The sequence below is a fragment of the Protomyctophum parallelum genome (genome assembly GCF_964188405.1).
Source record: "Protomyctophum parallelum genome assembly, chromosome: 8".
NCBI classification, from domain to species: Eukaryota; Metazoa; Chordata; class Actinopteri; order Myctophiformes; family Myctophidae; genus Protomyctophum; species Protomyctophum parallelum.
Window position 1 is genome coordinate 14,241,003 of NC_139703.1, and position 11,632 is coordinate 14,252,634.

General features: G+C 42.8%; 1 protein-coding gene across 1 annotated transcript; it reads right to left on the reverse strand.

Moving 5' to 3' along the window:
• atad3 (ATPase family AAA domain containing 3) lies at window positions 1–10,123 on the reverse strand. The gene is made up of 16 exons (XM_083771663.1): window positions 9,817–10,123; window positions 9,370–9,446; window positions 8,013–8,114; window positions 7,226–7,285; window positions 7,069–7,138; window positions 6,494–6,659; window positions 6,084–6,153; window positions 5,429–5,584; window positions 4,992–5,048; window positions 4,744–4,869; window positions 4,502–4,626; window positions 4,035–4,086; window positions 3,823–3,893; window positions 3,469–3,636; window positions 1,383–1,491; window positions 1–770 (listed from the first exon to the last, which is right to left on the reverse strand). The coding sequence occupies exons 1-16, from the start codon at window positions 10,004–10,006 to the stop codon at window positions 555–557; spliced, it is 1,815 nt and encodes a 604-aa protein (XP_083627789.1). The 5' UTR covers window positions 10,007–10,123; the 3' UTR covers window positions 1–554.
• Window positions 10,124–11,632: the final 1,509 nt, after the last annotated feature.

Below are 11,632 nucleotides of genomic sequence, written 5' to 3' on the forward strand. Positions count from 1 at the left end.
CACTGTGCACAACATGAATATAATTACAGACAATGGTTTCAATGTAAAGTACACTTTCACAATCTGTACATACTAGGCAACATTTTAGAATGTTTCAGTCATAACAAATATGGCAAGAATTGTTAACATGTACTGCCTCCTATCTTGTGTAACATAGGTAGGAGCCAAACAATAACAAGGTAAGACCACATAAGACTATACCAGTTCCCCACTGATACTGAGGTTTGTTTTGCTGCCATGATTTTTTTGTTTTGTTTTTTAGGTTAGAGTGTGTTGTTGGCCTGTACTTAAAAAACTTGATTCTATCTTTTTAAGCTTCTTTTTCATTTACCAAAGTCCTGTATTATCTTGTGTATATTGTATTGCTGTTGCTAGCACAGTATTGCGTAACCAACACCAACCAACAGTGCATTCTAAGCATTTGACGCCCCCTCAAACTGGAATTGCATCCTTAGGAGAAGAAGGTACAGCTTTGCTCTCTTCACTTTCAGTCCCACCCTCACAAGGAGCATTGGCAGCAAGATCACCTAAACTCTGGATCTTTCAATCCAGCATCACAGATCTCTGTGACCGTGAGGCACAGAGTCAAAGCCCATTTTGCCAGCATTGTCTGGCGGTCCAGATTGGAGAGGTGGAGCGCTCTTGCCTTCGCCACCTCCGTCTCCATGCAGCCAGTCCATCTTCTGAAGATGCTGCTTGACGGCGTCATCAACACGAGCATCAATCATGGCCTCTGTTAGGATCCCATCTTGAGAGGAATATGCTGCTGCCTGGAAGTGCATGAAACACCAGTGTCCATATCGTTCCATTACTTAATGAGAACAATGTTGCAGCACTTATACAGATATACAGCATGCAGTGTTATTTAACCACTTAAAAAGTGGCATGAAACCCTAGGCTGATTTTGTAGCGTGTTTTTCCAGTTTGTTAAAAACTACTGCAAGGCAGGCTAGTAAGCAACACAGCTAAAGCTAATAAAATGAATACCGGGTATGATAGGTTTAGGTGTAGCCAGAACCATGGGTGTTAGCCTTATGCAGCCTGCCATGTTTTTACCCTGCTATTTTTAACCAGAACTGGAAAACAAAATACACAATTTGACCTACAGTAGGGATTCATCCCCCTATAAAAAGTCCTATTTTACACTTTGTTGACAGTATCATACAAAAATGTTTGTAAGCTTTACAAGCTTACAAAAATCTACAAGCTCGCAGCATGTTGTAAGCTTTTTATATATATATATATATATATATATATATATATATATATATACACACACACACACACACACACACACACACACACATTTGTGGATTACAAAATATACAACAATGTACTGTATATATTTGTAAACCCTATTAACCATTTTAATTAATACACACCTGCCAGGCCACACCCAGTTTGGAGATCTCTCTGCCTGACATGCCCGTTGTGCGTGCTGCAATCTCAGAGCACTTCTTACCATAGTCAAACTGGGTCAGCTTCATCCTCCTGCAGAAAGAGTATGAAAAACATTAAGCTGCCAAAGAATATGAAGGTTTTCAGAAAACTTAGGTTAGGTATTAGAAGACATTTAAGAATGGGCCTCTAAATGGGTTAAACCCGAGTTAACTCTGTACTTAGACCCGGTAGATTGGCTAATGTTCCCCCCCAGAATGTAAATGCTAAAGTTTTCCTAGCTTTGATCCGTGGCGGCTGTAATATCCTGCCTTTGCAGCATGTGTGTCTGTGTGTCACATGACACCACTCAGCTGCCAAGACCCCCAAGACTGCTTTGTAATTAATGCCTCAGCATGGCTGGCTGGGCTCCATTTTCACAACAGGCTGTATTTAAACTAGCCTGGTTAATAAACCAGACCGAATCAGCCGTTGGCAAAAATAAATTGCCTGCCGGCGGATTACGGTCTGGAGAGGCTCAATTGTACGCCCATTTCCTACACCAGAGAAATGGGGCGGCCAATCGGGACACGGTATGCAATATGGGCGGGCTTTGGTACAGTGACTTTCAATGCTTGAGACCTTTGACTGACAGTAGCTCTGACCAATTGCGTCAAAGAGAAAATGTTTCAACCCGCCCCCCCTGGAAATGAAATCCAAGCTGAGCCTCCCCAGACTAATATCCTGCGGTCCGTACGATATTAGTCTGGTTTATTAACCAGGCTATATTTAAACAGCCCTCAGCTAATGATCACACACACACTGGCGAAAAGGATTATATTATTTATTTATGTTTATTTGAAGGGACAGCGCATATTTAATAAACACAGCCCAAACAATGCCATGTAAGATACACCGGATTTAGCTAGAATGCTAGTTTCCATCCGTAGTCTCGACTCTCCTAGCATTCAGGCCAGGCTAGTAAGCAACGCAGCTGCCTAAAGCCATTCTAGCCTGCTGACTCACACAAATGGAACACTGAAACACTGAAAATGTTACTGTGTATATATGTGGGAGGTTAGTGTGTGTGCACATAATACAGTACATATATATTTACAGGAGTGTATAACGTGTGCAAGTGGAACTAATGTCATGATTCTATCTGGGTGAACCATAGAGTATTAAAAGGATAGAGACTGATCTGGCGCGAAGCTCCGCTCCCCCGCTATTTATGTCAGTGGAAGTTGCTCAGTGGCGTCTTGAAGCACCCGGAAGGACTACTTCCGCCTTTTTTCGATTTGGGCACCAAATTTTGGTGCCCAAATGTGGAAGTGCAACAGAGCGCTCAATGTTAAAGCCCAGCTGCACGGTGTTTCCTCGCCTGCAGTCCTTCCTCTTACCACTAGGGCCCAGTGCTTCAACGTTGGAGCACCTCACTGGCCCCTTGGGGTGAACCATAGACTGTAAAAAATATGGACAAAGCGTTCGCCGGGTCTAACATGGACGTAAAATGAAGCCTGTTATTCCTGCACTGTAAGTCGCCATCTTTCTAGATCCGTTTGGTACCAGCTGGCCATTGGCTGGCTCCGTTTTGGACCAGCTGGCCATTGGCTGCCCAGACAACGAGGCGGGACTTCCCCCCTTCTTCTCCGTTGGTTTTTATTTTGACTCGAGTGGGAGGGGAATCCCGATCATAGACTGTAACGGTAGCCACGCCCCTCAGAACATACGCGATGTTTTTTTTTTCTTTATGGTCATTTTTTTAATTAATGGGACCATAATTTTCCAAAAAGAATATTATGACATTAGAAATGAGACTTTAAACTAGTGACTGGAAGAAGAAAGTATTCATGACCATGTTTATTAAGGTAATACAGTCTAGGTGAAGTTGGGCCAAAATACATGGGCCTCTATGGAGCTATGGGGCTTTTTGGGTCCAGTCCAGCGCCACAACAGGCCATTATTATGAACTACCGATTTCAAATGAGGCTTCACGAAATATCTGGCTGACTGCCCCCCTGGGGTGAACAGAGGCTTGATTATGAGGCCTATTTAAAACACCTGTGTTGCTGTGCAAGTTAAAATACTCACTGCCTCCCTCCGGTGGCCGGCTCCAGCACGTATTTGTCAAAGTACAGTCTCACCAGCCGTTCCCTCTCCTCGGGACCTGGTAGAGCGAAGTTCACTATCTCATCTATACGATCATTTATGGCCCAGTCAAACTGCTCCGGTTGGTTGCTGGCAAGAACCATCATAAACCTACAGACAACATACAGATGGCAAAGGGACTGGAATGAGAGTAGCAAGTGACCACACAAGTAGGGCGTTAATTTTGTGTGATTCATTCCCATTCTCACTCTGTGTTGCTATAGTGTCCTGGGGGATACAATACATATATGAGGTTCATATTGAGTCAGATAATATGATATGAATAATTGTAAGTACTTGTTGCTCTGTTCTCCAGTGCGATACAGGAATGCATTCAAAGTGGCTCTGAGGTCTTCACTGATCTTCTCCTAAAAACAAAGGACACAGAATGCAAATTGAAACTGATGAACTTAGGATAAAAACAAGGGAATAGATTGGCTGATTGATTTGGGAGCACTAATACATGGCATAAAGAATACTGTACCTAGAAATGTACAAAACAGACTTACAGTGGCTCTCTTGCGAAGGAATGCATCAGCCTCATCAACAAACAGCAGCAGACTAGAACAAAAAAGAAAGACATGACGCATGTATTATTACTACTACATTGTCAGTATTACAATGGCCAATCAATTCTGTTCTATATGCTTAACTTGGTCTTAATTAGTTGCAGCTATATCTACATGTTCAAACATGTTGCATCAGTGGCGCCGTCAGGACGTAAAAAGTGCAGGGATTTTTTGGGGGGGGGGCATCACTCATGATTCACATGGAAACGGTGCTAGAACATGGCATGCACCAGCACCGGTTGGGGAAAAGTAAATAAATAGACCAGGCATCTCCAATAGTGCAGGGACATTCAGACCCAAATGACCCCCCCCCCCCTCTGGCACCTATGCATTGCATCACACCCAACGCTGTTTTATGACACATTTTTTAGATCAGTGTAATGAATTAGTTCTGTACAACTGCTTACCCACGGCGACTTGTATTAGCCCAGTCAAAAACTTTGTGCATTGCAGTCACACCATCACGACCCATGGGCGCCACGTCACCACCCGTCATAATTGCGTAATCCATACCAGAATGCATTGCCAGTTTCTGCTCAAAAACAGGGAAAAGTACCCCACAGTCGTGTAAAGCTACCATATACATAAAACCACACAAGCACATGATCATAGTGTATGCATCATTCACCTTTTGTAATCTTGCATTTACCTTGGCAAAGAGAGTTTTTCCAGTGCCTGGAGGTCCATACATGAGAATGTTTCTGTAAAGGCCACGGTTCTGTCTTGTGTTTCTAGTTGCTATGGCAATGTCACGCACACGCTCCTCCAGGGACGGCTGAGCCACCAGAAGAAAATGCATTTTTAGTGGTTATATGAAAAATATATACACATCTGTATTTGTCACACCCGCCCTTTATGTGGTAAAGAGTCTCACCAGCTTGAAGAACTGGCACTTACACTGAGCACAACTCCTTCAAGGGCATCCTGAGGTTTGCTTCTCAGTCGTTTGGCCAACTTAGAGGTGAAGGAAGAGAGACAGAAGAGATGTTAAAACGCTCCCTGTTGCATGTAATTTCTTGGGTACCCCAGCATTTGTGTGTGTTTTCCATCCAAAAACTGGGCAATAGGTCTATTTTGCACTACATCTTTAACAAGTAATCACATAGAGATGAACAAAACCATACAGTCAGTAGGTATATGCTTAACCACCTGAACCCTAGCGTCCCTATTCTGGGGCAAACAATCATCAAAAATAGCAACAAGTTCAAGTTTGTATATCGGCTATTTTCAGCAAGTGGATTTGATGTAGAGAAAAAGTAAGTATTGAGTTGAGCCCCAATACAATATAAAACCACACTAATAAGGAACCAAAAAACTATTCCTAAATGTGCTACCTTGATGGGATGCTTGATTGCCTCTCCAACAGTGATGCGGGAGGTCTCCCTGACCAATGATGGCTTCCCAAGCCGGGCCTCAATGTAGCGTCCTCCCACTGCCGTTGCATTGCGGGCTGTATATACTCCCACGGCTAAAAGGGTAAGTCCTGCTACCTGGTGAAGTGAGGGGAGATTTTCACAGCATTCAGAATTTCATTACAGCATTGATTAATGTCAACAGATAATGATTACAAAGGACAATACTAATTTAATAATTTAAGTCATACTGCGTGTAACAATCATTTCAGCGACAAGCTCCGTCGACATTACAGCGTTTGTCTATTAAGGAACGCTGAAAAAGGAATGCTGCAGTGTCCTAGTGCACAAGTATGTTTTGGAAAGCAACAAGTAGTCAGAAACTGTGTTTATTAATAATAAATAAAAAAATAGATTTTCCGGTAACTACTGTTAACTACAGATTAGATATATATCTAAATAACTTTTGTCTAATACCTGTACAGGAATGTGAATTCTACAAAGTCCAGTTTACTGCAATGATTACCCAATACCCAGTCTGAACTGGAAAATCAGGGTTTCACAGACATATTTGTATTTCCAGTAGAATAAATCAGATGGTTCACAAAGTCAATGTGGAGATGAAGAGATGTCTCACCGTAGCTGTGATTTTGTCCCAGTCTGACACAAAGGCCCGAAAACCTTCTCCGAACACAGTGCCAGCAGTCCTAAAAGAAGATGTGTGGTTACAACCTGGTCCTAGTTTCTCAAAATTCTTGTTCCATTGAAAGTTAATCAGACAAATCACTATTTATTTGATGCAGTCTCACACCGTTCTTAGATTATTCTTTTTTTTATACTTCCCAATAATCACACTACCTGAAGATCTTCCCACTCTTTTGCAACCATTCCTCATGGGATTATAAAACACTACTCACAATAGTCAAAAATAACTACATTGGATCCTTTGGAACACAAGTATTTTGTCCCCATTTCCTGAAAAGTGATGGTTTTGGACATGGACATACAAGGTATGGTAAAGTGACCATATGTTAGTGCGCATCTTACCTTATGGACTCCAAAACAGTCTGCCTGTGTTCTGCTGCCTTCAGACGGATCTGCTCACGGATCAGATCAGCATTCTCTCTCTCCACATGGGCCCGTGCTTTAGACTCTGCCTCGATACGTAGAAGCTCATTCTTGTGCCTCAGAGACATCTCATGCTCTATCGTTGCTAGAGACACCAGGACACAAGACACATGGATGAAAACTCCCCTCTAGAGCAGTGGTTCTCAAACATATGCATGGCAAATATTTTCTGATAGGGACTCCATAAGAGTGTTGTTAAAACATTTTTCCAAATTATGCAGTTTTATAGAAAATAGATCTACAACAATCAATCACAATGGGAGTGTTGTAATATTATATATATATATATATATATATATATATATATATATAAAATAGGATTAAAGTGGTTAGACTGATTTTGATGCCATTTAATTCTGCTGGGGACCCCCTGGGCCACCCTGAAAGACCCCTGGGGGGTGCCTGGATCTCACTTAGAGAACAACTGTTCTCAAGTATTAATCTGTAGCGATAGACTGTGCGATTGGCTTTACAGAGCGAGGCTAAAGCAATACCTTTCCTCATGGCCTCCTGTTTATTTACTGAATCCTCTTGTTTGCGAAGGTTTTCCTCATTTATGGCTTGCTGTAAGAAAACAAAAATCCCAATGCGTTTGTTTTTTTACACAAGGCAAAAACACATTTGAATTTAACATGATGGATATGGCCTAACCTGTTGTCTCAGTTGGTCCTCATACCTCTGTCTGGCAAGTCTGTCCTGGAACTGAGCTCTCTGTGATGGGCCAGAAAAAACAGTAACCATACTGACCACTATATAGCACCCCCTGCTGGACTAACAGAACTCATAACCAGCATTCTGGTTCAATATTTCATGATTTGCGGCATTTTGTTTGAAACCGTGCACTCCTGCGAACTTTGGTAGCCAACCTTAGCCAATCAGGATGGAGTCTGAAAAATCTGAAAGACCGGTTTCGTTGAATGACTCTAGAGAGACTGTGTACCAATTTGCGTGATGTTTGGACAAAATCTGTAGGTGTACTGTCTTTTTTGCACAAAGCGGCCTGGTGGCGCTATAAGAGGCCAATGTGAAAAGGTTCAGCTGTGGCATTCAGGGAGTGTGTGTGTGCAGAGTATGGCTGTGATCAAGCCAACAGTGCCGGAGATCACGATCACACACACACACACACACACACACACACACACACACACACACACACACACACACACACACACACACACACACACACACACACACACACACACACACACACACACACACACACACACACACACACACACACACACACACACACACACACACTTAAAATAATAATAATAAGACTTTTAAATAATCGTTGCAAAAGTTTCATATAATCAAGATATTGATTTAAAGTCATATGTCACATATTTTTTCTTGAAACCATTTAGACGAGGTACAAAAAAGATCTTATCACTGAAATTCTGTCAAAAGCAGACCCTCATGATGATCTAATTCTCACTGCTTGATGCTGTTTGGTCTCCTCGTTCAGAGTTTTCCTCTTCTCCTCTGAATGGATGCGGAGCTGGTCTCCTTTGAGCTGTTCAACTGCAGCCTCGTACTCCTGCCATCATGACAAAGGAACAGGCAAAAGGAACAGGATTAACATTGCAAGGAATGCAGAATCTTTAACACACATCACTACAGCAATGCCATGCTGAACGTGAGTGATGGATAGAACATGAAGCCATGTAAATTCAGATGAATATTGATTGCAAGCAGAGTGTACAACCATTTTAACCTGCCTATGTAATGTATCCTTTATTCTGAAAAAGGAAGGTCTTGCAACTCACTTGCTCCAAAACACAAACGTTTGGAACTTCTTCAGGTTAGCCGTTTATTTGAATGCGTTTAAAGTGAATTGTGAGCCCTTTCTTTTTCTGTATGATTTTTCTGCTTTTGCAGTTTGGCTCAGCACCAAAGACGGATGAGAGTTATTTTTGTTTGGCCATTTGAATGCCATTCAATTTGCAGGAAAGTACTGTGCCAGGGCTAGACCAGGTTTTTGTCTATGGCGCAATCACATCAGACCCATAGAGAGAATTGTGACAATTGTGTGTAAGATAGAGGCAGAGCCTATGCTGTAAATGGGGTATGGTCACCTTCAGCACTACAGAAAAGTGATAAAATCACTTTCCCAATATGACTCTGTGAGAACTTGGACAGTGTAGCTGTCCCAGAGTATTTTGTAATATTCTATTTTATTGCTTACCTTTCTGAAAATGTATAATATGTGAACATTATATGTATGTTTATTTGGGTACATATTGTATTTGCATGCTGTGTGTGGTGCCTGGTCCTTTATTGCTGTTCATTATGACCTAGAAGGTCATGCAGGAGAAGAGCCCTGTGATTAGAGTGAGGCAGCATTGATTGCACCTGTGTGAGCTGAACTCAGTCAGAACAAGCTTGACTTTCAGTGGTGCAAGGAGCTCTTCCCACGTCTAAAAAGAGTGTCCTTAAATAAAGAATATAAGAGAAGATAAAGAATATAAGAAGATAACGTAGCTCTCCTCAAATAATCTGCAGAAGGCGCACACGGTATGTTACATGTTGTTGTTTTCTTTGTTTGTAAACAGTGTTGTACTTCTGTCGATCGTTTAATTGTTTGTGTACATATCATTGTGTTTGTTTATATATAATACGGACATCATGATTGACTGACAACAAGGACATTCATATTTCATGTTTCATTGTGTTTAAAAGAATATTGTTATGTTTTGCAGTTTTTAACGTTGTCTTGGGGAAATAAACAACCTTGAGATATCAGTTGGAGCGTTTGTTATTCTGCTGGATAGGAGCGGTTATAGACAGTATACCTTTATTTTGCTTTGGTGTTCCATCTGAACGCTCTGCTCCTGCATGCGAGCCAGATCCAATGCTTCTTTGGCATGATCTGAAGTTCAGAGACAGACAACGCAGGGCTCTAGTCCAACACAGCAGTTTAATTTAAATGGATGACTTCAATCATTATTCTGATGATCATGATACAACATAATGAGTACACAGCCTGATGGACGTAAATGGAATGAGCATGACCTTTGCACTCTTCACCTAGAATAACCTAGAACGGTGAGTCGAGTTCAACCCTTTACAATAGATGTTGCATCAGCATCACTGTCAGTGATTCACTGACCGTTGGGTCTGTCTGAGAGCATCTCGGGCTATAGGTAGCTACTGTACTTAAAGAGCCATGACTCATGCTGCTAAGAAACAGTGAAGACTCATTATTAAAGAAGTATTAGTATTTGCCCTCGATGACTTACGAGACCGGTCCAGGTCCTTGGCTGCCTGCGCTGCTCGCTCCAGTCCGGTTGGATCAAAGTTGCTCCATTTGTCCTTGGGTTTATCGCCGCCACTAGAATCGCCGCCGGCCGGGGGAGGAGGTGGTGGTGGTTGCGGGAGGCCAGGCGGAGGTTCAGGCTGACCTCTGTTGAGTCCAAACAGCCAGGACATTGCAGAATTTGCAGTGACAATGAAGCTAAATGAATACGCCGGCAGAAAGACACCGATCTGTCACCTCACTTCCTCCACAAGCGTGTAGTTGACCTGTCACGCTGCAATTGTCTACGCAAGCGCACGACACACACAAAAAATGTGTTTCTGAATAAAAGCCTATGTGATTGGCTATCGACAAATACGATACTTTCTCATTGGCTGTCTTCAGAAGGTTGTGTGACCCCGCCTACAATAATACGGTGGCCGTGGAGGTAATTTATCCAAGGTTTAATACAAACTCATGCCATAGATAAGACTGGTAAAAAAAAATCATGTATCAATTAATTTCAAAATTGAAATGTACCCTTGTAACCCTTGTCTGTTAACTCAGTGCATACAAATGGGTACTCTCAAAAAGTTAAATTAACTGTGTACACTGTTTGGGGGTCCTTCACATGAAAAGGTTTGAGAACCACTGGACTACAATATATGACTAGTGTAACCGAGACCGAGGTATGGTCTAGTTATCGGGGAGAATGCCGAAGAGGTAGAACTGGATTATCTATCTCTTTGAGCGCAGGGTCAGTACTCTCGATATGGTATCTAAGGTCTACTACTCGCTCTATTCCTTTCTTCCAGTGAATCCTGCGTTAGGCATCAGTATTTATAGTTTTGGGATGTCGAGTGATGTCACTCCTGACGTCCTGGTTGTGATGTCAGAGAGGCACTACGTTCCTTCGTAACAACTAGAGTCTACAGTAAGTGGAAACCAGTGTTGGGCAAGTTACTTTGAAAGCGTAGCTTGTAAAGCTACAAGTAGCTCACCATGGCAGTAGCTTGGTCAAGCTACATAGCTACCACCGGAGAGATGTAGCTTGTAAAGCTACAGCTACATGGAAAAAGTAGCTCAAAGTAGCTCAGCTACTTTTTATTTTTCAGCGTTAAATTGAGAATGTACATGCGGGAGACCCCTCCTCCCCTCTGGGAGACCCCTCCCCTCTGGGAGACCCCTCCTCCCCTCTGGGAGACCCCTCCCACCCTGCTCCCCTCGGGGAGACCCCTCCTCCCCCTGCTCCCCTCTGGGAGACCCCTCCTCACCCTGCTCCCCTCTGGGAGACCCCCCCACCCTGCTCCCCTCTGGGAGACCCCTCCTCCCCCTGCTCCCCTCTGGGAGACCCCTCCTCCCCCTGCTCCCCTCTAGGAGACCCCTGCTCCCCCCTGGGAGACCCCTCCCACCCTGTGATACCAGGGCCAATCAGAGGCCAATTAGAGGCAGCTGTCAAGTGCTGATATGCCCTCAAAGCAATCAGAAAAAGGAACAGTCCTTGATTTTTCAAAGGGGGTTCTAGTACAAGAATTAACACAGCAACCAATGGTCAAAATTTATATATTTCTTTCATGTTATTGCCCAAAATTGTAGCTTATAACTTCAGTAGCTAAGCTACAAAAAATGACCCAAAAGGTAGCTGAGCTACTTGACGAGGTACACAAATATGAATGTAGCTAAAATACCACAAGCTACAGCAAAATGTAGCTCAGCTACGTAGCTCAGCTACATGTAGCTTAATACTCCCCAACACTGGTGGAAACTAATGAACACCCTGCACACTAGTCAGCATTACATTAACATTAACATTAACTGGC

Excerpts from the sequence above, each read along its gene's own strand:
- atad3 (XM_083771663.1), bottom strand. The coding sequence starts at position 10,006 with ATGTCCTGGCTGTTTGGACTCAACAGAGGTCAGCCTGAACCTCCGCCT. Across the intron at positions 5,049-5,428 it reads CAATCAAGCATCCCATCAAG|TTGGCCAAACGACTGAGAAG; the intron begins GTAGCACATTTA and ends TTCACCTCTAAG. Across the intron at positions 771-1,382 it reads AACTGGGTGTGGCCTGGCAG|GCAGCAGCATATTCCTCTCA; the intron begins GTGTGTATTAAT and ends ATGCACTTCCAG.